The sequence below is a fragment of the Chiloscyllium plagiosum genome, chromosome 16 (genome assembly GCF_004010195.1).
Source record: "Chiloscyllium plagiosum isolate BGI_BamShark_2017 chromosome 16, ASM401019v2, whole genome shotgun sequence".
In the NCBI taxonomy this organism is placed as follows: Eukaryota; Metazoa; Chordata; class Chondrichthyes; order Orectolobiformes; family Hemiscylliidae; genus Chiloscyllium; species Chiloscyllium plagiosum.
Genome location: NC_057725.1, coordinates 22,229,610 through 22,254,941, shown reverse-complemented (window position 1 = coordinate 22,254,941; position 25,332 = coordinate 22,229,610). Strand labels below are relative to the sequence as shown.

The 25,332-nt window shown below is 39.5% G+C and overlaps 2 protein-coding genes across 9 annotated transcripts in view; one reads left to right on the top strand and one right to left on the bottom strand.

Moving 5' to 3' along the window:
• The window catches only part of tcp11l1 (t-complex 11, testis-specific-like 1), a 37,250-nt gene extending 20,164 nt beyond the window's left edge, over positions 1-17,086 (top strand). For all 8 annotated transcript variants that reach the window (XM_043705531.1, XM_043705527.1, XM_043705529.1 and 5 more), the window contains 7 exons: positions 1,702-1,822; positions 3,738-3,958; positions 5,080-5,216; positions 11,510-11,703; positions 13,260-13,441; positions 14,632-14,804; positions 15,906-17,086. In XM_043705531.1, coding sequence (XP_043561466.1) covers positions 1,702-1,822; positions 3,738-3,958; positions 5,080-5,216; positions 11,510-11,703; positions 13,260-13,441; positions 14,632-14,804; positions 15,906-16,153 — 1,276 coding nt within the window. In that variant the 3' untranslated portion in view covers positions 16,154-17,086. The remainder of the gene's footprint in view (positions 1-1,701; positions 1,823-3,737; positions 3,959-5,079; positions 5,217-11,509; positions 11,704-13,259; positions 13,442-14,631; positions 14,805-15,905) is intronic.
• A 2,794-nt stretch (positions 17,087-19,880) lies between these two features.
• cstf3 (cleavage stimulation factor, 3' pre-RNA, subunit 3) overlaps positions 19,881-25,332 on the bottom strand; it is a 115,176-nt gene continuing 109,724 nt past the window's right edge. The window contains exons 18-21 of the mRNA XM_043705521.1: positions 22,494-22,647; positions 22,205-22,299; positions 21,404-21,464; positions 19,881-20,086 (exon numbers count right to left, since the gene is read on the bottom strand). Of these exons, the coding sequence (XP_043561456.1) occupies positions 19,881-20,086; positions 21,404-21,464; positions 22,205-22,299; positions 22,494-22,647 (516 nt within the window). The remainder of the gene's footprint in view (positions 20,087-21,403; positions 21,465-22,204; positions 22,300-22,493; positions 22,648-25,332) is intronic.

The window sequence follows — 25,332 nt, the reverse complement described above, 5'->3', positions numbered from 1 at the left end:
TCCAAAGATGTGCAGGTCAGGTGAATTGGCCATGCTAAATTGCCCGTAGTGGTAGGTAAGGGGTAAATGTAGGGGTATGGGTGGGTTGCGCTTCGGCGGGGCGGTGTGGACTTGTTGGGCTGAAGGGCCTGTTTCCACATTGTAAGTAATCTAAACTCTGGTTTCCAGTATCTGCAGTCCTCACTTTTGCCAATCCCTTACAGCTCGGGATTGTGAGGGCAGCTTCAAAACGAAGACTTTGTAGCATTGATCATCCACTCTCGGGGTTGGGAACTCCTACTGTGTTTGCTATTGCCACTGCAAGCTTCTAACCTGAAGTTGCAGTCTGTTGGACTGGAAGCCAAATTTATCAATCAGGCTGTCCTCCATGTGGGGGACTTGCTGTTTTTTTTTTTAAAAAAAGGAGTGCTGTGGAATCAAGGCATTCTGGAATTCGACATTGTTGTGATTTTCAGCAACACTGGTATTGGTTGTCCACCCAATTCCATTAGCAAAAACTTTGTGCACAAGTCATTGACAGATACACTTGACAGCCAGTCTTCTCTGCTGTGGTGCCTCTGACATGGAGGCAGATGATGCAACTCCTGAACAGTCTGGCAAGGAGCACAACCATCTTGGGTCTCTCTCCTGATAATTCCATGCTGTTCTTTTGAGGTCTGTTAGCTACAACCTGTACTGCTACCTGCTGTGCCAGGATTACTTACCCAGGAGGACCTGGTGGACGAGTCCGAGATTTGATCACCCCTCATTTCTGCTATCACTCATGTAAAGGATGTCTGAAAGTTGCCTCCCAGTCCCTCTCCTTTTAAATTTTTCTGGACTCCTTTTCCCTTTTGGTAAAGGTCTCCGCTCCAATATAAGACACATCCACAATGGCTGACCTTCCATTCAGAATATGAGACCTTGCCTTAAAAGCACCACTTATGAACATTTGGGGATCTGGCAGCCCACAACCTTCATACACTGCATATATAAGTTGGAGGGTACCATTTAATTCTAGCCAGGGATAGGCAAATTTGATATAACTACCTCAGATACCTATGCGACATCGCTACTTTGTTGCTTTTCTGCATAATTTAGCCTAGAGTTTCTAATAAACCTCATTCTGTACTGCAGCTTCCCTCATGATCTCATGGTTTCCAGTCTTTGCTGCACTTCTTGCTTCAGAAGCCTGCATTAAAATTTACCCACAATCTAAAACTCCTAGCGTTATCTTTCCCTTTGTGCATAACTGTGTTCATCAGATACCAAACGTTTTCTTATCTATTTATTTGCTATTGATTTGTATAAAAATATTTTAATAGAGAGAAAATGTACAAATACTGAAGTACATAATTGGTGTGTGTTTCCACTTGTACCTGGTTTCACTACAGTGACTGTAGGCATTTTTCATATTCAAAATAATCTGTGGAAACCAATATCTAATTATCTTGCATCAGGGACCTGTCACTTAGTAGCTTTTTTTAAATGGCCAGATCAACTGTTGCAAAGCACTTGTCATACTCCATATGAAAACTCAGGCATTTGTGTTCAGTTAATGATAAAAGATCAGGCATATTCATAGCTTAATCAGTTAGCTTGGCTGATATCTTCTGCATTTGTCAGAAAGCACTGTCTAAATGTGAGTAAGCTACTATCATACAATATATGTTATGCAGTCATTCTCATAATAAATCTACAATTCCAAATATATCTATATAGTTTTGAGAAAACCCTTGAAGACATTATGAAGAAGGCTTTCTGGGACAGTTTACGGGCACAACTGAATGAAGATCCACCGGTTTATGACCATGCTATTAAGCTTCTAGGTGAAATTAAAGAGGTAAGATCTTATTTCAGGATTGTTTTACCTACATTTAATCTTGAAAATGTGATCTTTTATTGATTACTATTTGGGAATATTTAGTATCACAAGCACCTCCTAACTTTTGTTGACTTGCCCACTCTTGTTTTCTTGAGGTGTTGGCAGAATGTAGAGAGGATTTAGTATTGCAGTTTCTCTTCCCATAAAATCTATTACTGAATTTAGATTTTTATGACCAACTAGTAGTTTCATGGTTATTTTATTTTGTTGCTAGCCTATGTTGATGTATTCAAGGAGAAAGTGAGGACTGCAGATGCTGGAGATCAGAGCTGAAAATGTGTTGCTGGAAAAGCGCAGCAGGTCAGGCAGCATCCAAGAAGCAGGAGAATCAACGTTTCGGGCATGAGCCCTTCAGGATTCCTGAAGAAGGGCTCATGCCCGAAACGTCGATTCTCCTGCTCCTTGGATGCTGCCTGACCAGCTATGTTGATGTATATATGGTTTTCAGTTCACTTTTAAGATGTGAGTTTTTCTGGTTTTGTTGTTAATCCCTGTTTGTCCATGAGAAGGTGGTGGTGAGCTGCTTTCTTGAACTGCTGTAAGTCCATTTTGTGAATGTACAGAGAGGGAGTTCAGGATTTTGCCTCAGAATTAAACATCGAATTTAGATTAAATTTATTTTTACAACTTGCCTCAATGATATGAATTTGGGCTCCTTGCTTGGTACCATACCAATGCTGGCACATTGCCTGTATTAATAGGAATTGAGCACAAATTTTCTGTTCCATATGGATCAAATCTGGCTGACAAATGTTTTAAACATTACAACTACCTGGAAGAAGGGAGATAGCAAGCAATTTAAACTCTCCTTATTCTCCCACCAGCCTGAACCCACAATTGCAGTCCACCCCTTGCCCTTCTTCACTGCCTCCCCTGCCAAGTTAGTCAGGCAAAACCTCACTAATGTGAGGAAGAGAGATGACAGTGGTAACATGGACACAGCCCAAAATCAGTAACTGTAATATTATTTTTCAATGCTTTGGAAGTTTGTACAATTACCTATTATAATAGGTTTTCATTGAAGGGAGGATGGAACTTTATTATTAAGCACATTTTGATAAGTTGGATTTTGCATCCTTGAAAGCGATTTTCTGTGGAATTCTTTTTGAAAATTGAACGGAATGGCTTACATTCTCACCTGTGTTTTATGACAATGTTAATAGAATATAGGAATAGATTCATTCTTGGTAAGGTTGAATTTGCTTCAGCGATTTGAGATTAAGGCTTCAGTCTGTGCAGTGCATCCTGGAGTATTCCTCAGTTTTCTTTTTGAACTACTGTAAATTTTGAATTATGGAGGTCATTATTGTGAATAGCATGATTTATAAAACATCCATTTTGTTGGATCAGAAAGCTGCCTGCCTAAATGGGTCTATGGATAATGAACTAAATGCAAATGTGGCCCTGAGCCACAGAGATAGGGAAAGTCTCAATTCTATCATTTTGCATTCCAACAATCTCAGCTCAGATGGACACAAAACAGCAGTTTGTTTAATAATTGCTGCATTGGAAGGGGCATAAATATCTTGAGAATTTACAGTGATGTTTTATGATATTCTATCCAGTAAAATCTTTGTGTATACAAGCAAAGGCCAAGTTGCATCAGCAAAATTGATCTACATAGTCCAATAATCTAGTTTTTCTAGTGTATAACATAAAGCCATTTAGCAGACATAACATAGAGAAATCCAGTGGGAGGCAAAGGTGATAAGATGAATACAGTTGCTATGTGGTGTTAATAAAATGCTGCTGAGGCAGCTCTGTAAACTTCACTAAATAGTTTAGTGTGTGATAACACATTGAAAATGTTTGAAGCCTTAATTTTGCTGATATATTAGTTTAATCTTTTAACTTAATAAACATTACTTCCTAGAGTCTCTTGTCATTCTTGCTGCCGGGTCATACCAGGTTAAGGAATCAAATCAATGAGGTTCTGGATCTGGAGCTCATAAAGCAAGAGGCTGAGAATGGTGCACTACACATCCCAAAACTAGCTGACTTTATCATCGGGATGATGGGAACTCTCTGTGCCCCTATCAGGGATGATGATATTAAGATCATCAGAGGTATCACAGACGTGGTGGAATTGTTCAGGCAAGACATGCTTTAAAATTTAAAACCTACCACTTTGAACAAGCTTTTCATCATCTGATTTGGTATGTCCTTATGTAGCTTGATGTCATACTTTGTTTTATTGTACTTCTGCGAAGTGCCTTAGGACATTTCAGTCACAGTCACACAGCGCAGCAGAGGCCCTTTTGGTCTATCCAGTCGATGCCAACCTATCTACACTAATTCCAATTTCCAGCATTTGGCCCACAGCCTTGAATGATATGACATTTCAAGTGCTCATCCATGTACTTTTATGAGATTAAAATATGATATAAATATATGTTGTTCAATAACATGCTGGAATTATTGATTCAATCCTGTTACTTAAATCTCCAACCATAAATAAAATGAGCTAAGACCTAAAACCTTTTAATTAACGTCTGCTTCTTTCATCATGAAACAATATATTCATGAATTTCCTTATTTGAAGTGGCCTATTGCAATGATTTATTATCTTTAATTTAAGTATTTACCCATCATTTTACCAACTGGATGCAGTGTAGATCCTGTATTTTTAAAATTTATTCTTACGTGGGACGAGGGTGTTGCTGGCTGGGCAAGCATGTATTGCCTATCCTTAGTTGCCCTTGAGAAGGTGGTGGTGAGCTCCCTCTTGAACTGCTGCAATCTATCTGCTGTCTGTTTTCTTGACTATGGATGAAATTTCTGTTGCTTTAAAAAGTGCATGTAAATGTTAAAAGAATGCATATCCAGCATGTTCAAGAATTTGCCAAACTTTGCGGTGGTTCCAAATGAATTGCAGTGTTAAAAGACTAGACATCTGAGACATAAAACCCTGGCAGTATTATCCAATTGTAAATGATCATTAATGCAATGGTCCAGTTGTATCCCTTTCACAAAAGCAGCTTTAGATTGCTCTGAAGTGATTGTACTCTTAATTGCCCAAAATATACTTTTTCATGAAGCTTACTTGCTAAAGACTGTTCTGTATTATGATTGTGTTTTGTCCTATTTTTCTGTCTCAATGGAACATGTCATGATATCATGATGCCCAGAATTGTGCTCTCAATAGCCAGAACCCCTCTGTGAAAATCACAGATTGTAAACCATGACTTGCTCTAAATTATGTTTTGTATATACAGGGAGATTTTTGCAGTGCTGGATTTAATGAAACTTGACATGGTGAATTTTGCTATTAGCAGTATTCGACCACACTTAATGAAACAGTCTGTTGATTATGAGCGGAAGAGTTTCCAAGAATTCTTTGACAAACAACATGGTAAGAGTTGAAAGATTCTTCTTACACAGTCTGGTTTATTACACAGTGCATCTGGTGATTTGGAGGCAGGCTTGTCATCTATAAACTAAAGGTTAAGTTATTAAAAAGGAATTCATTTTAAAAATTTTTAATAAAAAAATAAGTAAACGTGAATTGTGATAACATCATTGGAGAAACTGATTAGGGAACCTTGGAAGTGAATTAAGATTGTTTTTCCAAGCCAGCTCTTCATATGGTTATCATTGATAATAGGGTGACTTACATGGTAATACCAGATATTTATTCAGGATTTTAAAAAGAAGGATTGATTAATGATTAGAAATCTATGAAGTATTTCTGTATTTTTAATTTTCTATATCACATTTGAAAAGAAAGAACAATGCACTGTGTCAAATCTTGGAAATGATACAGACCTCTCATTGATAATTGTTTGAATTCACCATTGCTTACTTAACAGCAGATAGGTTTTGTTGCCTTGAACTCTACAGAGTATAATGCTGCTAATGATCATCTATATCAGTGAATCTTCTATAGGAGGAAAGAATACACATTTAGATAACAGCTTGTGTAACTTCTGGATGTCTTAAACAGGTGAATCTTATTTTTTGGCCAAGTATCAGTTTTGTCAAGTTTCATAGAGGATTTCTCTCCACAATACCTGTTGACTTTTCTTCCCGCATCTTACCAAACGCACGTCATTAACTACTTACCCTGCTGAATGTCAGGCCCCTTTTTGATTCCAGCCCTATTCTACAATTGCCATACACAAAATAAAAAGACCAAAATACATAGAAACAGAAGTAGGCCATTCAGTCTATCGAATCTGATGAGATAATGGTTGATAATCTTTAACTCCACTTTCCTGCCTTTTCTCCATAATGTCTGATTCCCTTACTGATTAAAAATCTGTCAATCTCAAATTTGAATATGCTTAATGACTTGGTCTGTGGTAAAGAATTCCACAGTATCCTCTGAGAGAAGAAATTCCTCCTCACCTCTGTCTTCAAAATGTGACCTTTTATTCTGAGATTGTGCCCTTTGGTCCTAGATTCTCTGACGGGGGAAACATTGCCTCTCATTATTTTATATTCCAGTGAGTATATACAATCTACTCAATCTCTCGTCATAAGACAGTCCTTTTGAACCTGTTACCAGTGGAAGGAACCTTCTCTGGACTACCCTCCAATGCAAGTTTTTCTTTCCTCAGATAATGGGCACAAAATTGTTCACAGTATTTCAGCTGTGGTCTGACCATTGTCTTGAACAATTTTAGCAAAATTTCCCTACTTTCATATTCCATTTTATTTGAAATACAGGGAACATTCCATTTGCCAGCTGAACTTGGATGCGAGCTTTTTGTGATTCATGAATAAGGACTACTACATCCCTTTGTTCTGTAGCTTTCTGCAGTTTATATCCATTTAAATAATACTCTGCTGTTCTATTCCTGTCCAAATGCATAATTTCACATTCCACAAGTTATATTCAATCTGCCAGTTTTTTGCCCACTCAGGTAACTTGTTCACGTTCCATTGCAGACTCTTTGTGTTATCTCGCCACTTACCCTTTATCTTGGTGCTGCTGCCATGTGTAAAAGGCTGTTTTATATTATGCAAATCATTGTTCATCCAGAGTTGCCCTGGTTCTTGACATTTCCCCTGGATGTGGTAGACAAGATAAAGTTAATGCTTTGTGGGCAGGGACCTGGTAGACACAGTAGTGTAGAGACAAGGTTTTTTTTACTTGGAGCAATCAGAGGAGGCTACAACACCAGACCATGCCAACCTGGATCAAGGTTACCACCTTGGTCAGTGCCGACTTTCTTTCCTGGAGGAATGTATGGTACTGTAGGAAGAAGGCCATTAACCATCTTCAATCTGCCAGTGTAAATGCTTTACAGACTATGGAGAAAGTGAGGACTGCAGATGATGGAGTTCAGAGTCAAAACGTCTGGTGCTGGAAAAGCACAGCTGGTCAGGCAGTATCCGAGGAGCAGGAGAGTCGATGTTTCCTGATGAAGAGCTTACGCTTGAAACACCGACTCTCCTGCTCCTGGGATACTGCCTGACTGACTGTATTTTGCAGCACCACACTTGTTGGTTTTAAAGACCATGTCTATTTAAAACTTTGGACTGCAATGAGAAATAATTTTTTAAAAAAAACATGAATTTACCAGGATGGCTGCATAATTTCATGGCAAGGAAGTTGATAACTATTGTGAATTCTGTTTTGTGGCTGTTGTTCCTGTAATGTGTACGTGGTCAGGAGGTGAGGAGTTGTTTACAATTGAAGATGATAAGCTATCAGCTAGCTGACCAGGTTGGAACTGGAAACAAGTTCTAGAGACACAGACAGAGAGAAGGAGAGAAAGACATAGAGATGTACAGCATGGAAACAGATTCTTCGGTCCAACCCGTCCATGCCGACTAGAGATCCCAACCCAATCTAGTCCCACCTGCCAGCACCCAGCCCATATCCCTCCAAATCCATCCTATTCATATACCCATCCAAATGCCTCTTAAATGTTGCAATTATACCAGCCTCCACCACTTCCTCTGGCAGCTCATTCCATATACGTACCACCCTCTGTGTGGAAAAGGTTGCCCCTTAGGTCTCTTTTATATCTTTCCCCTCTCACCCTAAACCTATGCTCTCTAGTTCTGGACTCCCCGACCCCAGGGAAAAGTCTTTGCCTATCCAATAGGAAGGAAATCAGAATTGCACACAATATTCCAACAGTGGCCTAACCAATGTCCTGTACAGTCGCAACATGATGTCCCAATTCCTGTACTCAATACTTTGACCAATAAAAGAAAGCATACCAAACGCCTTCTTCACTATCCTATCTACCTGTGACTCCACTTTCAAGGAGCTATGAACTGCACTCCAAGTCTCTTTGTTCAGCAACACTTCCAAGGATCTTACCATTAATATACGTCCTGCTAAGATTTGCTTTCCCAAAATGCAGCACCTCGCATTTATCTGAATTAAACTCCATCTGCCATTTCTCAGCCCATTGGCCCATCTGGTCAAGATCCTGTTGTAATCTGAGGCAACCTTCGTCGCTGTCCACTACACTTCCAATTTTAGTGTCATCTGCAAACTTACTAACTGTATCTCTTATGCTCACATCCAAATTTATTATGTAAATGATAAAAAGTAGTGAACCCAGCACCGATCCTTGTGGCACTCCACTGGTCACAGGCCTCCAGTCTGAAAAACAACCCTCCACCACCACCACCCTCTGTCTTCTATCTTTGAACCAGTTCTGTATCCAAATGGCTAGTTCTCCCTGTATTCCATGAGATCTAACCTTGCTAATCAGTCTCCCATGGAGAACCTTGTCGACCGCCTTACTGAAGTTCATATAGATCACGTCCACCTCTATGCCCTCATCAATCCTCTTTGTTACTTCTTCAAAATACTCAATCAAGTTTGTGAGACATGATTCCCACGCAAAAAGCCATGTTGACTATCCCGTAACAGTCCTTGCCTTTCCAAATACATGTACGTCCTGTCTCTCAGGATTCCTTCCAACAACTTGCCCACCACCGAAGTCAGGCTCACTGGTCTAAGGTTCCCTGGCTTGTCCTTACCACCCTTATTAAACAGTGGCACCATGTTAGCCAACCTCCAGTCTTCCGGCACCTCACTTGCGACTATTGACGATACAAATATCTCAGCAAGGGGCTCAGCAATCACTTCTCTAGCTTCCCACAGAGTTCTCGGGTACACCTGATCAGGTCCTGGGGATTTATCCACCTTAGGAGCATGTGCCATTGTTCTCCTTTACAAAAGTTGCCTGTTACCTGCAGTATAAAATTCAGTCCAAATTTGAAGAAAATCTTTCTTGCAGCAGTTGCTGTGAGCTGTGACTTTGGAATTGATAAATCAGAGATATTTTCTAAGTGAATCAGTTGCTGTGTACTTTTTACAAACCAGTGGAAGCACCCAGAGAAAGACACGGTGGGCAGCACGGTGGCACAGTGGTTAGCACTGCTGCCTCACAGCGCCAGAGACCCGGGTTCAATTCCCGCCTCAGGCGACAGACTGTGTGGAGTTTGCACATTCTCCCCGTGTCTGCGTGGGTTTCCTCTGGGTGCTCCGGTTTCCTCCCACACTCCAAAAACAAAATGTGCAGGTTAGGTGAATTGGCCATGCTAAATTGCCTGTAGTGTTAGGTGCAGGGGTAAGTGTAGGGGAATGGGTCTGGGTGGGTGCGCTTCGGCGGGTCGGTGTGGACTTGTTGGGCCGAAGGGCCTGTTTCCACACTGTAAGTAATCTAAAAAAAAATCTAAATCAGCTGAAGAAGCATCATCTCAACATTGGAGCCATTGTCTATTTGTCTGTGAGAACATGAGAGAGGGAAAAGGGAGTATTTATAAGGGAATTAGAGTTTTAATTAGCGGTGTATTATGCCAAAGATTTTATAGTCTATTTACTTACACTAAATTGTGTTTTGGAGGGAAATCCGGCCCATGCTTTCTATCATTCTCTATGTGAAATTCATGTAAACAGGCGAACTGTGCAAACCTTTAAAAAATCATCAGCATTTGGTACAAGCAGGGTTCAGTTTGTAACATGCTACTCCAATGGGTCATAACAGTGCTACATCTTCAGTCCAATACTCCAAACTCAATCTATCTTTGCAATTGTACCCACCTCCAACAGAGGCTCATGCTCTGCTAGTCTCACTGTTGCCTGCTCACTTGTCACTCACCCACTGGACTTGCAGCAAAACTAACAGCTGTGCCACACACATTTATCTCTCCTAGTACTTGCCTCTCTCACCAGCAAGAGGAAAACAGCTCGGACAAAAAAGAACAGAGGGGGTCAAGACAGGTGGTGGGCTGCCTAACATCAAACTTCTCATCCTGTATGAGGAGTGGATCCTGACTCTGACAGCTCTAAGTGGCTGACTGGATGTATCCATATCCCTGATTAGTATCAGAGGCTGCCCTTCACTTACTGTGCTTGCCTCTCCCTGCACCCCCCCAAACTTGCTTGAATTGACTGAGAACTGCTGACAACCGTGATTAGCCTGATGAAGGCTTTCGCCCGAAACGTCGATTTAGCTGCTTCTTGGATGCTGCCTGAACTGCTGTGCTCTTCCAGCACCACTAATCCAGAATCTGGTTTCCAGCATCTGCAGTCATTGTTTTTACAACCGTGATTAGCTTCCTGTCTTTGTATTTGCACTAAATGGCACAGCAATGCAATATTTCTGTGAGCCTGCTATCTCTGACTCAGTAGAAAGTTGCAAAAAGGAAGGGCAAGGCAGCGATGCGGTGAGCATCAAGGTAGACTCAAAGTGAGTGAATGCTAAGAGAACAAGTGAACAGTCTGGAGATACAATCTTGTTCAATCCATGAGCTGAGTGCAAAGTGTCCTTCCTGCAGCATTACAATGATAGTTGCCATTGCTTTGTGAAGCGCAGCTTTGAAGAGCAGAAGCATCCTGTAAGTGGATTGGTGATGTGCAATGAGGATTCTTAGATTGGCAAATGTTGGATGTTATGTTTGTGGACATGGAATGGATGTGACAAATGCCTACGTAGTGTGTTTTAATGTCCAACCTTGAGGTCCTTTGGAGCAAGCAGTGAGCTGATGTCATAAGGTACATGCTTCGCCTCTCATGTGGAGAAATCTATGTCTGATTTGCTTACAGTGGATGATTCAATAGAAAACTGCATGTTAATAAGATGAGATCTGCAGTAAATGAAGTTGTTAATTTGCAGTAATCATCTTTAATAGGAAACTCACCATTGCCTAGTGAGAATCTTGCCTTGACGCCTAGAATTTAGTTGAAGGCTGCAGCAAGCTGTTCCTGATGTCAAGATAGACCTTGTTGGATAACTCATGCAGTTCTACCACTTTTCTCATCATGGCCCACATTGTTCAGGCCCCTATTAGATTCCTTCTAAAGAATTTTACAGCGAATGAAATGTAGTCACTATTGTAATGTAAGAAAAATAGCAACAAAATTCTGCACACTAAGCTTCTGTAAACAGCATTGTGACAATAACTAGATAACCTATTTTAGAGATGTAACATGAAATTAAGATGACACACATGGATCACTTAATGCACTATCATCAACCTTCTCTCCCTGTCTCTCCATCCTCCCAACAAATAAAAAGAATTTGAATACTTAGTAGAAATACATTTTCAAAGTCTGGAAAAGGCTACTACATTGGTGTGATGTTGCGAGATATTGTGCTTAGCCTGCCTAGCTCTTAATATGAGGAATGTGTTTGTTTTAAAGCTTCTAACATTTTGATTTTCTTTTATCAGGTTCATTGGAAATCACTACAGAATGGTTGCAGGAGGCAGCCAGTGAACTCCTGTGCACTGATGCAGATACCTCTGTGTATGGTGGCGCTGCAGCTGGTGCTAAAGACATTTCTGCATTGTGCCCTGCTTCAGTGTTAAACCATGCATATGTGAAATTGCTGAAGTGGGATCATGCTAACAGACTCTTTCCAGAGGTTAGTGTCATTCCTTCCAGCTGTTTATATTTGACATGATCTCTATTCGTGTTTGAAACTCATGCATGTTAGTTATGGATTCATGCTGGTATGAATGTTGGTCTCTCTAAGAGTAGATTTTACATCTAATCTCATTGTTGACATCCTAGAACAATACTAGGCTGTCCAATAAAAAGAATCATTGAGTTAGCAAAGATACAGACCTTTCAGTCCAACTCATTTGTGCCAACCAGATATCCTAAAATGGTTTAATCCCATTTGCCAGCATTTGGCCCGTACTCCCTCTAAACATTTTCTATTCATATACTCATCCAGATATCTTTTAAATGTTGTAGTTTTACCAGTTTTCACTACCTCCTCTGACAGCTCATTGCATACACAACACCCTCTTTGTGAAAAACTTAACTTGAGTTCTCTTGTGCACCATAGTTTTTTTTAAAAGTCATAAACTATTTTCTTAACTGTGTATAATTCTGCACCCAGTATTAAATTGGGAAGTCTTTTATCTTTATCTTGCTTGTATTGAACTAAGCTATTGCATAGTCCAATATGTAATTTTTCTGGTGATTTGTTAAATTTTTACCTGAAATGATTGGTAGGGGTCTATGTTTAAAAAAATGGCATATCCTTTTAATTCAGTCATCCGAGTGTTAAATCTGTGGAAGCAGGTATAATTGAAAAAAGTTACATTTAATAAATCAGGAAAACCTTTCTTAAGTAAGATTTTTGTTTGTCATTTGGTAGCACAAACCTTGAGTAATAAGCACAGCTATTGCTCAAACCTTTGAGATACCTTACCTTTGCCATAGATTTGGCCTTATTGGAAATGTTATAAATAGGCTTCAAGTCGTTTGTTTAGCTTGCAAGCTTGATACTGAAATAGGGTGCATCCTGAATGGCCTGCTTCCACACTGTAGATAATGTAATCTACTCGTATGATCCAATTATTTTTTGGTGTGTATTGTGCAACCTTATGAATGGACCTAAGGCTGTCAGTTTTGGATCCGAAAGATGCCCAGTCTACCTCTGATCACTCTGGAGGGTAAGGTATTTCAAATGTTTGAGCAACAGGTGAAGCTCGCTGTATCACACTGCCACTATGCAGTAGCAACAAATTGATGTTCTCTCACTAACCGAGTGCTACCAGCAATCCAGAAAGATGGTCTGCCTGTCACACAAATGAGTAATGTGGTATATGAATTTTAGTTCTGGTATGATGCCAGGTATATAGATTCTGTATCCAAAAATCCAGTGGATCATATCAATTAATATATCCATTTTACTAAGTTACAAACCTATACAAACAGTCCATACTTGCAAGATTCACTGCATAATGCCTAGTGTTAGATGTGATTCTACAATTGATCAACATTTGTTGAGTAATACTCTCTGTAAAGAATTATGCTGACAACTAATTTAGGATTATCAATCAGTTTGTGGTGCACTTATGTGTACTCTTTACTGGAGTTGATGCACAGTGAGTCATAAAAGATATCAAAATCTGAGAATGATTTACCTAGGCAGGTAAATTGCGATCTTGTTATCCCCTTTTATAGCCTGTGCTCATGGACCAATCTCGCTTTGAGGAGATGCAGCGCGAATTGAATCAACTGACCATTACAGCGGCTGTCCTGCTGGTCATATACAACATGACGGGTGCAGCTTTATCCGGGCTGTCAGGATTTCTGGATAGACTGAAGAGAGTTATTAAAGTCTTATTGACAGATATGCATATGCTGTAAGTGATTTATTATGGGTTGCAAACAACTATTCATTACTCACCTAGTAAATTATTTTAGTACAGTTATGGTCCTGCTGCATTCATTTTAATTTCAAAGAATTATGTAGAGATTTTGACATGGAAACAGATTTTTCATCCAACCAAGTCAAATGGTATTTAGGCTGCAATGAACAGCAGTCCTAATTACCTAATACTCTTTCAAGTCCTTTATATTGTTTTTTGTTTGCCAACCTCTCCATCAGATTATTAAACATTGCAATACCTTTGCTTCAGTCACTAATTCTAAAACTAAGTGACATTGCATTCCACAGTGTCACAATTCTCTTGTTTGTCCTTTATCTTCCACTTGTAGATTTACATATGCCTCCCCCTTGTTCTCGATCGCTGAAAAATTGGCTTGTTTCTGTGATTCTGTCCCAACCCCTTCCAACCACCTTCATTCATACTGTAATTTCCTTTGTTCTAACTAAAACAATTGATTTTTGAATCGATCTTATTTCCTCATACTCAGCAGAATCCTAATGAATCAGGGTTATCACTTTCTGCCCTATTTTATAACCAATAACACATGCTATAAAATTTACTATACCAATTAGATTTTTAATTTATTCTCCTATCTTTCCATCTCCCTTTCTTTCTATACCTCCCTTTCTTTCTATACCTCCCTCTTGTACTCCTTCTCCATTTATTTCTACCTCTCATTTTTTTCTCTCTTCCTCTCCGTCTCTCCACCTCTCCCCCTCCTTTTCTCATTCTGTCTCTCACTATGCCCTCCTCTCTTGCTGCCTCTCTCTCTTTATACTTTATTGTTTCCCACTCTCTCTCCCCCTCTCCCTCTCTCTATACCCCACTCCCTCTCTGAACTCCCTCTCTGAATCTTCCTTCCTCTCTCCCTTCTCTCCTTTGCCCTCTCCTGTCTACACATTCTCTGGCACCTTTTTCCTTCTTTCTGCCTGGCACTTTTCTGCTCCATTTCTCTCTCCTATGCCCAATCCCACTTCTTTGTTCTCTCTCAGATCATTTAGAGAATAGAATTTGGCCAAATTAAGAGCTGGCCCACAAGGAACTGAAACTAGTCTTGGAATGTTTATCTTCTCTGTATAAATTATTGTATTTTACAGGTTATTTTTAATGTATTGAAGCTCAAAGGAATTCAGTGGTAAATTGACTTTCATGCTTTGTTACAGCTCCTTTCATCTTTCTGAGGCTATGGTCAGTATGAGTGAGCAGATCTGTGTGGAAGTAAATAACTGCTTATCTCAACATGGTTTCTCACTGCTAAGCACGGAGAAAGAGACAGTGTTAAAAGGTCAAATCCAGGCAATATCTAGTCCAGATAACTCAGTTCACAAACTGATAGGTAAGACTACACTGTACATTAAGTCTTTACAGCTTTTCTTCTGTAATTAAATTATTATTACTAGAAGCATAAACAACATTGAATGGGAAAAATAAATTTACAGGCCGCGGTTACTTCAAAGAACCAAGTTAGCTCTACCTCCCTTTTTAAAACTAGGTGCTGTTACCCCTGATCTTCTTCATTAGATGTCTGCCATGTATGGGCCCTGGTACTTGTCTTCCTTTAGATGTTCCTAAAATGTTCCTCTTATCCATCGGAATATCTGGCATCTCTTTAATATCCATCACTTCAGTGAAGACGGATACAAAATATTATTGAACACCTTTGACATTTTTTTGATCATCATTTACTAATTGCGTGGTGTCCTACCTTGCTCTTAATTTTTTTCTTCTGTAGTTGTAATAGACTTTGCTGTTCTTTTGGCTGTGTTTTATTGTCCTTGTATTGCTGCTTATTTTTCCTTATGAATCTTTAACGTTTCTCATTTTATCACATTCATCTTTATCTTTTGTTGTCTCTTATAATTTTCAGATTTTTTTCAGTTTTATTCCATTTCTAATTGCTGTCCATTCTCTTTATGATGAAATATACTGAATAGCCTAACTGTGATAATTCTACAGAAGGTGCAGGAAAAGAGATTTAGAGGTGTATGTACACAATTCATTGAAGAGGAATGTTGATAAATTTATGAAAATGTATTTGGGATCCTTAGTTTTATAAATAGAAGAATAGATTTTTAAAGCAAAGAAGTGATACTGAACAGAAAGCAAAGAATTGTGGATGTTGGAAATCAACAAACAAAAATTTGAAGAAACTTGGGTCTGGCAGCATCTGGTAATAATCAATACTTTCTTTGTTAAACTTGCTTTTAATTCGATCGTACAAAGTTGACATATCCAATCAGCAAAAATGTAAAATGTATTTGAAGCCTCATTAGCTTCTCTGGTCTCCACAGGAATTCTGGCAAAGTTAGTAATCACTTGATCATTGACTGACCATTTCTGTTTGATTTATATCCCTTTTCCAGGAGATTTTCACTACTAAATCAAGTATCAATCACCATTATTGTAAGTATGACATTGTCAGTTTTTGTTTTGGCAGATGCACGCATCCAGACTTTCCTGAAAACGATCCTTGCGTCAAGCAATCCAAAATCAGTTGCAGTCCCTGGAGGACTTGGTCCTGTGAGAAACGAGTTGGAAGAAGTAACCGTCAAATTTCTTCATCTTGTAAACTATAACAAATTGGTCTTCAGTCCTTATTATGACACAATCTTGACCAAAGTGCTCAAAAAGAATGGCTCACAGCTACCTGGGCTAAGTGAAGAGGAACAACTATCCTCAACATAATTTCATTAGGAGCAATGCATATTCAAGCAACAATTTCTTTTTTTTTGTGTCTCCCTCCACGTGGCTTAGAAGGAGCCAAGCTGGTTGGGGAGGGGGCATTTATGAAGATTGACCTTACATTGGGATAACCCCAGATGGTGAAGGTGCAAAATTCACTGGCCCTTCAAGCTTCTGTAAAATAGAAGGGATGTGTTTCAGTATTAAAGACTCCTGCTTTTTCTAAAACTGGGAAAACATTTCTACCTATGTTGTCTTTTTACTAGTTTTGAATTCCCTCTCTGAAATTTATTTCTCCCAACCATTATTAACAGCCCAATTAATAGAGCCACTTGAACAGACTGATATTATATACTGATTGAAATTTTGTTTGTATGATTTCTGAAGGTAGAACCTATTTATTACACTCTTTAGTTAAATGATAACTTGATACGATGCAGAACTTTAAGACAATTACCGGGATGATTTTTGAAACCAAAGGCCTCTTTACAAAGGGTACTGAGCCACTTGTGGTTCTGGAGCACTCATAAGCCTTTGATACCTTGAGACTTGCGAAGATTATTTTAATGTACTACATCAGCCCTTAGTTAAGCTTTGCCTGGGCTTCAAAATTTTCATCCTTGTTTTCAGACCCTCCATGGCCTAGCACCTCCCTATCTCCTTACTCACTTCTAGCACATATATTCCAATATGTTGCATTCCTTCAATTCTGGAACATTCCTAATATTAATCACTGCACCATTGGTGATCATGCTGAGGCTCTAACCTCTGGGATTCCCTTCCTCAACCTATCCATCCCTCTACTTTTTTTAAATTTAAGATACTTCTCAACATCTGCTTTTGGTCAGCTGCCTTAATTTTTAAAAATTCAGTCACAGGATGAGGGTATCTCTGACTAAGCCTGCATTTATTGTCCATCCCTAACTTCCCAGAGAGCAGTTGAGTCAACCACATTGCTCTGGGTCTGGAGTCACATATAGGTCAGACCAGATAAGGATTGCAGATTCCTTCCCTAAAGGGCATTATTGAACCAGATGGATTTTTCCAACAATTGACAATGGATTCACAATCAATCATCATTAGACTCTTTCTTGCAGATTTTACGGATTTTTCAGCTGACACCACCTGTAATAGCAGAACTTCAACCCGGATCCCCAGAACATTACCTGGGTCTCTGGATTAACAGTCTTGCAATAATACCACGAGGCCATTATCCCCCTCTATTCCCCTATGTGGTTTGGTGGTAAATTTTATTTCATTAAGCTTCTGTGAAGCATCATGGGCCTTTTAAATCTGTTAAATGCTCCCTGTAAGTGCATATTATTGGGTAAGGTCTAATGTGTACTGTTGCTCATCAATGTAAAGAATGCCCCTTGATCGGAATTCTGGTTGAAGCTAGAATAGACTGTTTAACAATAGGCATCCACAAAATCTGTTAGTGCCAACTGACTCAAATAAGGAATAGGCATTGACTGACACTGATACCCAAGAAGGACTACTGCTGCAAACAGTAATCAAATCACTATCACTTGTTTCAAAGAGGCCTACATTCCCCTAGATCATGCTTACACAACAGCGGGCTATATCTCACCGGTGTTTAGGTTCTAAATCCAATTTCAGAAATATTACAATTGACATTTTGGCATCTGTTTATAAATGAACTGTGATCTGTGGTCTATTAAGTTAATAGCTAAATAAAGAAACAGGGCCAGTTGTCTAGAGACAACATTTCTGGCTTATTTTTAGACTGCAAGCTAGAATGTTATATGTGACCAACTGAACATTATGCTGAAGTTGCAGATTTTGTGTCATCCTAAACCAAAACCAATTTGTTTGAAGTCCAGCATATATTTCTTTCTGGTGTGAAAATTGAATAGTCACTTTGACTGCACTTATCATAATTTATTTCAAGAGATTACATCACACAATCCTAGGAATGGATGTGAATAACTTTTACAGTGGAATTTGATGAGGAAGGGATAGTTGGGATCAAAGGTGAGATAGATGGAGTGTTGTAGGTTTGGGGTGAGGGTAGATGTGGAGGAGGGATTGAGGAGCAGTGCCCTCTTTTGTGAGGGAGTAAAAAATTGGACATTAGGAGAAATGGAAGAGGAATAGGGTATAGGTGGGGTAAGGACATCAAATGGCAGTTTGGCCTGGAAGTATTGGCAATCTTTACACCAGCTTGGTTTGCTGCTAGTCGCTGGAGATTTTATTGTGTTTCTTCTTTTATTATAGTACAATTTAATTCTGTCCTAAACAAAATCATATTTGCACAAAAGTCCAACCTTTTCTTGTTATTTATAACCTTTCATTACGCAAGTCACCAAACTATTACTTGAATATTGTGGACCATTCTCATGAATGTCACCTGAATGTGTTAAGGAGTATAGTCATGCAGAGTGAAAGCATTTAGTTGCATCATTCAGTGGCCATAAACTCCCTGGTGCTTTCATTATTGCTGGCTGTGTTGCAATATTGTATTTCACTCATTTAGAATTACATGTGTGTGTTGTTGCATAAGGCAACTATGGAGTGTGCATTGTATTAACTACTTTACCAATGTAAATATGAGTAACCTATTTCAAAGAACAATTTGGAGGATGGTGCCTAATTTTTTTTCAGCTGCTTGTTCCTAGAATTTTGCACTATGATAGTAAATAGTGAGAATGTATTTAAGCAAGAAAGGCAAACTTATGTATCCTAAAGTAATAAAAAAGGTGCACCTGGTGCCAGTTTATTGTCTGTTTTCAACAAAAAAACATTGTCAGTACTGAATGATAACTTCCCTACTTGAAACACAATGTACTGGAATTATGTACTTGGGTCAGGAAAGGGAATATAACCCAGCTATCTTACTCCTGTTCATTTTCAACTCTGATCCTATTAGTAAAGTGTGTATGGATGGCCAGGTGACATCAGCTTTCTCTCTCCATCCCACTAGACTTCCTGGATTGCAGTAAAACAAAATCAACCATTTATAAATTAGAAAAAGTACTTCTGTTTTACTAAATTCTAAGTAGTTGAATTGGTACATGATCATCTTTTGTGCAAAGCCTGAGCATGCTGACCTCTCTCTTGGCACTGAGTACAACTCAGCTTCCGTTGTACTTTACAATGACTGCTGAAAATTGTATTCTGCAGCTGCTGAAAGTAAGGAAAATAGGGTAAACACATACAAATAAGGCTTAAATGTATTTTATCACTTTATTACAAAGTTTGTGTTCAGGCTGTCATATTACAAAAAGAAACAGGTTGCCATAAATAATGGTAAAATGAGACTTGGCAGGACATGACACAAAAGGACAGTGTCATTTCAGCTTTGTGAGATATTAAAATACTTTCCCTCATTTACACCATCCACTTTTTAAAAAATGAAACAGACAAATAAAACAAAATCACAAAGTTTCACAAGTTGCATTAGAGTAGCAGACTTGTACAGATTGCAGTTGTAATGTTAACACAGTGTAGGTGCATACACACTCACTATGCCTGATCAAGATCAAAACATTTTTATTCTGCTCAAACGAGAGCCTGGTGAAAAACTAGTTTTTGTAGAGAGGAAACAGTACAATCCATTTTTCCCCATCCAAATGAACTAAACTTATTCGAATGAGGCACAACAGTGAAAGCACAGTCTCATTTCCACAGGCAAGTGAAGATGTAGCTCTGTTTCGTCATTTTAAGAATGGTAAATTCAGTTCTTTCAAACGGTCTGTAACAGACAAGTCTATCGGACTCGTTTCTGTTGCCGTGCTCTGTAAATGTCATGCACAGGAGGTGCCACAGCTCCTTTCTCCTCCTCTTCATCAGAATCCTCATTTGCTGCCCTTTTAAGGGGCTTTTTCATCACAGCATCATTTTCTATAGGTCCATTTCCTTCAATAACCATTTCAGGCTGGCCTCCAGTGATCAGCTCGATAGCTTGTTCGACAGCTGGAAAAATAAATTGCAAAGTTTAATAAATCCATACTTCTCAATGTTCAAATACTAGAATAACCATTGTGTATTTCTTATGTGGCCTGTACACTGAATTAACAAAAATAACACCAAGGTGATGCTGGTACAAGTCTATAGTACCTAATATATATGAATAACAGAAAGCCTGTGTTTAAATGTCTTGGTTGAGATCCATCTTAAACAATATTGTTGGATAGGAGAACTGTCACACTCCACAGCTAATCTTTACAGTTTAACCAAACAGATGAAAGATTAGTTCCCTATAAGCAAATGTTCAACAGACAGGCTTCTGATCCTAGGACCTACTATGGTACAAGAGAAATCAGCATACCAGAAGGAAAATACATCACATGACAAATGTAAGCTAAATGAATTAAAGAGGTGGTATGGACATGTTTTTTTTCTGCTCCCAAATAACACAATGTAATGAACTGGACAAGAAACATTAGGATGGAGTAGGTTTATAGACTAATTGCAGTTAGCTTGTTTCTGTCCACCACAGAACGGAGGGAAACTGCCCCGAGAAGTTTATGAACATTTTTACTTTTTTCAATTTACTTCATAATATTTAAAAATAACCAGTTAAGTGGATATTTAATCAAAATTCAGAATTTTGCTGATTTCATGCCTCTGCTGCTTTTAGAATAAACCATGCAGACATGAACTTTTAAAATCAAATTGCCATCTATTACAATTTAATTTTAAAAAAAAATAGAGTTTTGGAATTCAACTGTAGGATATTGGTCTACAAACACAATGTTGAGAATCTTATTTTAAAATTGTGTCCTAAGGAGATACCATTTAGGATCAAGATGAAGAGAAATTGTTTTACTCAGAGGGTGCTGAATCTTTGTATTTCTCTACCCTCAAAGGCTGTGAAAGCTCAATCTTTTTGAATGTTTAAATTAGAAGTTGATAAATTTTTGAATATCAATGGTGTAAAGAGGTTTTAAATAGAGTGTGCGTGATGGGCAATACAAATGGCATTGATGTATTCGATCAACCATGATTGTATTAAATGACAGAGCAGGTTCAATAGGCTGAATAGCCTATTCCTGTTCCTGTGATGTGGTTATTTGAGAATTTTCTCCACTATTTGAACAAAGATGCCAATAAATTTACTTTAAAGATGTGAACCAAAAAAAGCCAGAAAAATTTAAAACTGAAGATCATTTCAGAAGAAAATTTAAAGAAATTTGCGTCAAGTGGTGTAGTTTCATGACCCTGTGCACTTTGAACATCCATTCTCTTTAGAACATAGACTGTAAAGATGCAGCGGCAAACATTACTTACTATCTGGTAACTGACAGCGTCTTAAAACTTCAATTAGTTCATCAACCTGAACAAATGGCCCCTGCAAAAAAGACATTTTCAAATACAATCATGGCTTACAAAATATCTTAAAGACAAAATTAACAGGATAGCTGAGCCACTGTTTGCACCAAGGTCAACCTCACATGTCTCAACATTAGAATTCATTGTCATTTCAAATATATACAAAATATTGCAGTGTATCCACCAGTGCAAGTGCAGACAGGGTCAGCTGGCTACCATACTGCATGCTCACTGCTCCACCAGGTGGTGACAACCTTCTCAATAAATGCATCCTTGAAGAAAAGTTGGGAAGATAATGCAATGGTGAAAGCTGCGAGCTGATGCTGTCGAGTTCTGGGGAGGAGTGTTGAGTGTGGGGAAGAAACTTTATATTAGTCTTACTTGATACCCACAGAGCATGTAGCCTGCAGAAAATGTTTAGATTAGGAATCGCTCCATGTCATGATTTGAATACCTGAACTGTTCCCCTATTGCTCGGAATCTCCTTGGAACAGATGCTTTAGGGAAAGTTAAATGGAGAATCCATCTCCATCTTACATTTTCATCTCTCCCCAATCCAGACAGTGGAACTGACAAGGGAGAGAGGTTGGGGTTGGAGGAGGGTAGATAAAGAGAGAGAAAAAGAGGGGGACAGGGGGAGAAAGGAAGGGAGAAAGAGGAATGTTGAACTGTTGTTCTGATATTCCCTATTTTACACCAGCACCAAGAAATCAAAATGACTTCACCTATGCTGGGACTGAAAAAGACACCTGCACTTACCTGGAAACAAGTTGGAGGCGGTAACAGTTTCATAAGTAGCACAGAAGCTGGAGGTACAGGAAAGACTCCTCCAGGAACAGGATGGAGGCCAGGAGCTGCATAAGAAAACCAACATTTCTTTAACACTTCCAGTGTTACTGCAGCAAAATTACTTAAACAACGCATCATTGACACTCCAACTCGGCTCCTTTTATGGCAGAGCAATGAAAATAATTAACAAATTTTTACCAAATATCTGGTAACATTAAAATCCAATATTACTAACTGAAAACAAACATAAACCACTTACGTGCTAAGTGTCTGGGTTGGAACGGTATCATCTGGTTTGTATCAGGTTTTGGATATTCTGGTTTCCGATCAACCTCATCCTTCAGTACAGTTACAGCTGAAGGGGTCACTATGGGGTCTGGAATTATGGCAGTCAGTTTGTTTCGAGAAACATCCTGAAAGTAGACAAATGTTTTTACTTAGCCTGACAACTCTAAAATACTGTAACTATTGCTTTGCTTGCTTTTCTTGCCCCCTTCCAAGTAATTCTCATGCAAAGACATAGAATAAACAGCACAGGAACAAGGTCTTCGACTCAACTAGTCAGTGTTTATATTCACACAGTCTTCTGCCATTTCATCTGGCTCATCTCAGCCTTCCAGGCTATTTCCTTTTCTTGAATATTTATCTAGTTTCTGTTTGAAAGCATCCAATAAGCTATTTGCATCAACCAGTTCCTTTGTTAGTAAGTTAGTAATCACATTAATTTCTCCTCATTTCTCCATTTGTTTTATGATACCTGATTTTGAATTATCTTAATATCAGACTCAAAACTTCAACTATTTCTCTCTCTATATGCTGCCAGGCCTGCTTATTTGCTCCAACACTGACTGTTTTTACTTCAGAAATATCAGCACTTCAGTATTTTGCTTTGGTTGCACTGGAGAGATCTCCCACTGTCTTCTTCAAAAAGTGACAGGGAGCTTTTATGTCCACAGGAGAGCAGAGGGCGACTTGTGTTTATGGAGTTTGAAGTTCAGGATGACAACATTGGTGCAGGGTGAAGCAATTGAAGAACAAATTGGTGAAAGCATGGTCAAGGGTTTTGATGATGAGATAAGAACAGTGTCAGATAATGTTTATAGGTATTAATAGATAAGACTTATTGCTGGAGCAAATATAGGATTTGACCCTTAGCTGAGGATCAAACTGGACACTAGGATTAATCAGAGCAGTAGAGATAGCTAGAAGTGAAAAAAATACTAAAATAGGAGGTTGCTAAATAAGTTAACACCTTATGGTGTTTGGGCAAAGGTACTGGCAGAGAGGGAGACTGGCTGACTGGCAGAAGGCAGAGAGTAGGGACAAAGACTTCTTTTTCAGGATTAAATATGATAAGGATTGTTGAAGGAAAAGCAGTGAATGTGATCTGTATGGACTTCAGTAAGGTTCCACATGGTAAACTGGTTGTCAAGGTTAGATCACATGGAATACAGGGAGATCTAGCCATTTGGATACAGAACTGGCTCGAAGCTAGGAGACAGTGGGAGGTTGGAGGATTGAACTGCTGAGGCTGTATAAGGCTCTGGCCAGTTTGTATTTGGTAGATGGTAATATTTGAGTCCTGTACCTAAGGAAGCATGCGCATATGTTGGAGGGGCTCCAGAGGACCCTTCAGCCAGATGGTGGCTAATCTGTGGAACTCCATGCTGCACAGGGTTGTATAGGCCAAATCATTGAATGTATTTAAGCTAAGTTCTTGATCGGTAAGGGGATCAAGAGTTACACGGGAGAATGGGTTCAGAAACATAGCAGCCATAGTCAAATGGCGGAGCAGACTCATCAAGAACAAGTATACCGTTTTGGATACTTGTGGGGGGGATGACTTACCAGGGGTAAGTAACGGGGCTCAGGTCTCTGGCACGGAGTCTGTCCCCGTTACTCAGAAGGGAAGGGTGAAGAAGAGCAGAGCGGTAGTAATTGGGGACTCGATAGTTAGGGGCACAGATAGGCGGTTTTGTGGGAACGAGAGAGACTCACGTTTGGTATGTTGCCTCCCAGGTGCAAGGGTACGTGATGTCTCTGATCGTGTTTTCCGGGTCCTGGAGGGGAAGGGGGAGCAGCCCGAAGTCGTGGTCCATATTGGCACCAACGACATAGGTAAGAGGAGTGCCGAGGATGTTAGACAGGCTTTCAGGGAGCTAGGTTGGAAGCTCAGAGTTAGAACGAACAGAGTTGTTGTCTCTGGTTTGTTACCCGTGCCACGTGATAGAGAGTCGAGGAATAGGGAGAGAGAACAGTTAAATGCGTGGCTACAGGGATGGTGCAGGAGGGAGGGATTCCGGTTTTTGGATAACTGGGGTTCCTTCTGGGGACGGTGGGACCTCCATAAACAGGATGGTCTACACCTGAAACTGAGGGGCACCAGTATCCTTGGGGGGAGGTTTGCTAGTGCTCTTGGGCGGGGTTTAAACTAACTCTGCAGGGGCATGGGAACCAGACTGTAGCTTTAGGGTGCAGGACCTAGAGTGTAGGGAGGTTAGGAACATGACATCATTTTCAAAGGAGGGTGCCTGTAAACAGGAAAGTGATTTGAAGTGTGTATACTTCAATGCAAGAAGTATACGAAATAAGGTAGGTGAACTTGCAGCGTGGGTTGGTACCTGGGACTTCGATGTTGTGGCTATTACGGAGACATGGCTAGAACAGGGACAGGATTGGCTGGTGCAGGTTCCAGGATTTAAATGTTTGAGTAGGGGCAGAGGGGGGGGTAAAAGAGGGGGAGGTGTGGCATTGCTTGTCAAAGATAATATTACAGTGGTGGAAAGGACGATGAATGAGGACTTGCCATCTGAGGTAGTTTGGGCTGAGGTTAGGAATAGGAAAGGTAAGGACACTCTGTTAGGAGTCTTTTACAGGCCTCCTAATAGTCCTAGAAACGTAGAAGGATTGCGAGGATGATTCAAGAGAAGAGTGAAAGTAATAGGGTGGTTGTTATGGGGGACTTTAACTTTCCTGATATTGATTGGGAAAGCTATAGCTCAAGTTCGTTAGATGGGTCAGTGTTTGTTCAATGTGTGCAGGAGAGTTTCCTGACACAATATGTAGACAGGCCAACAAGAGGTGAGGCCATACTAGAT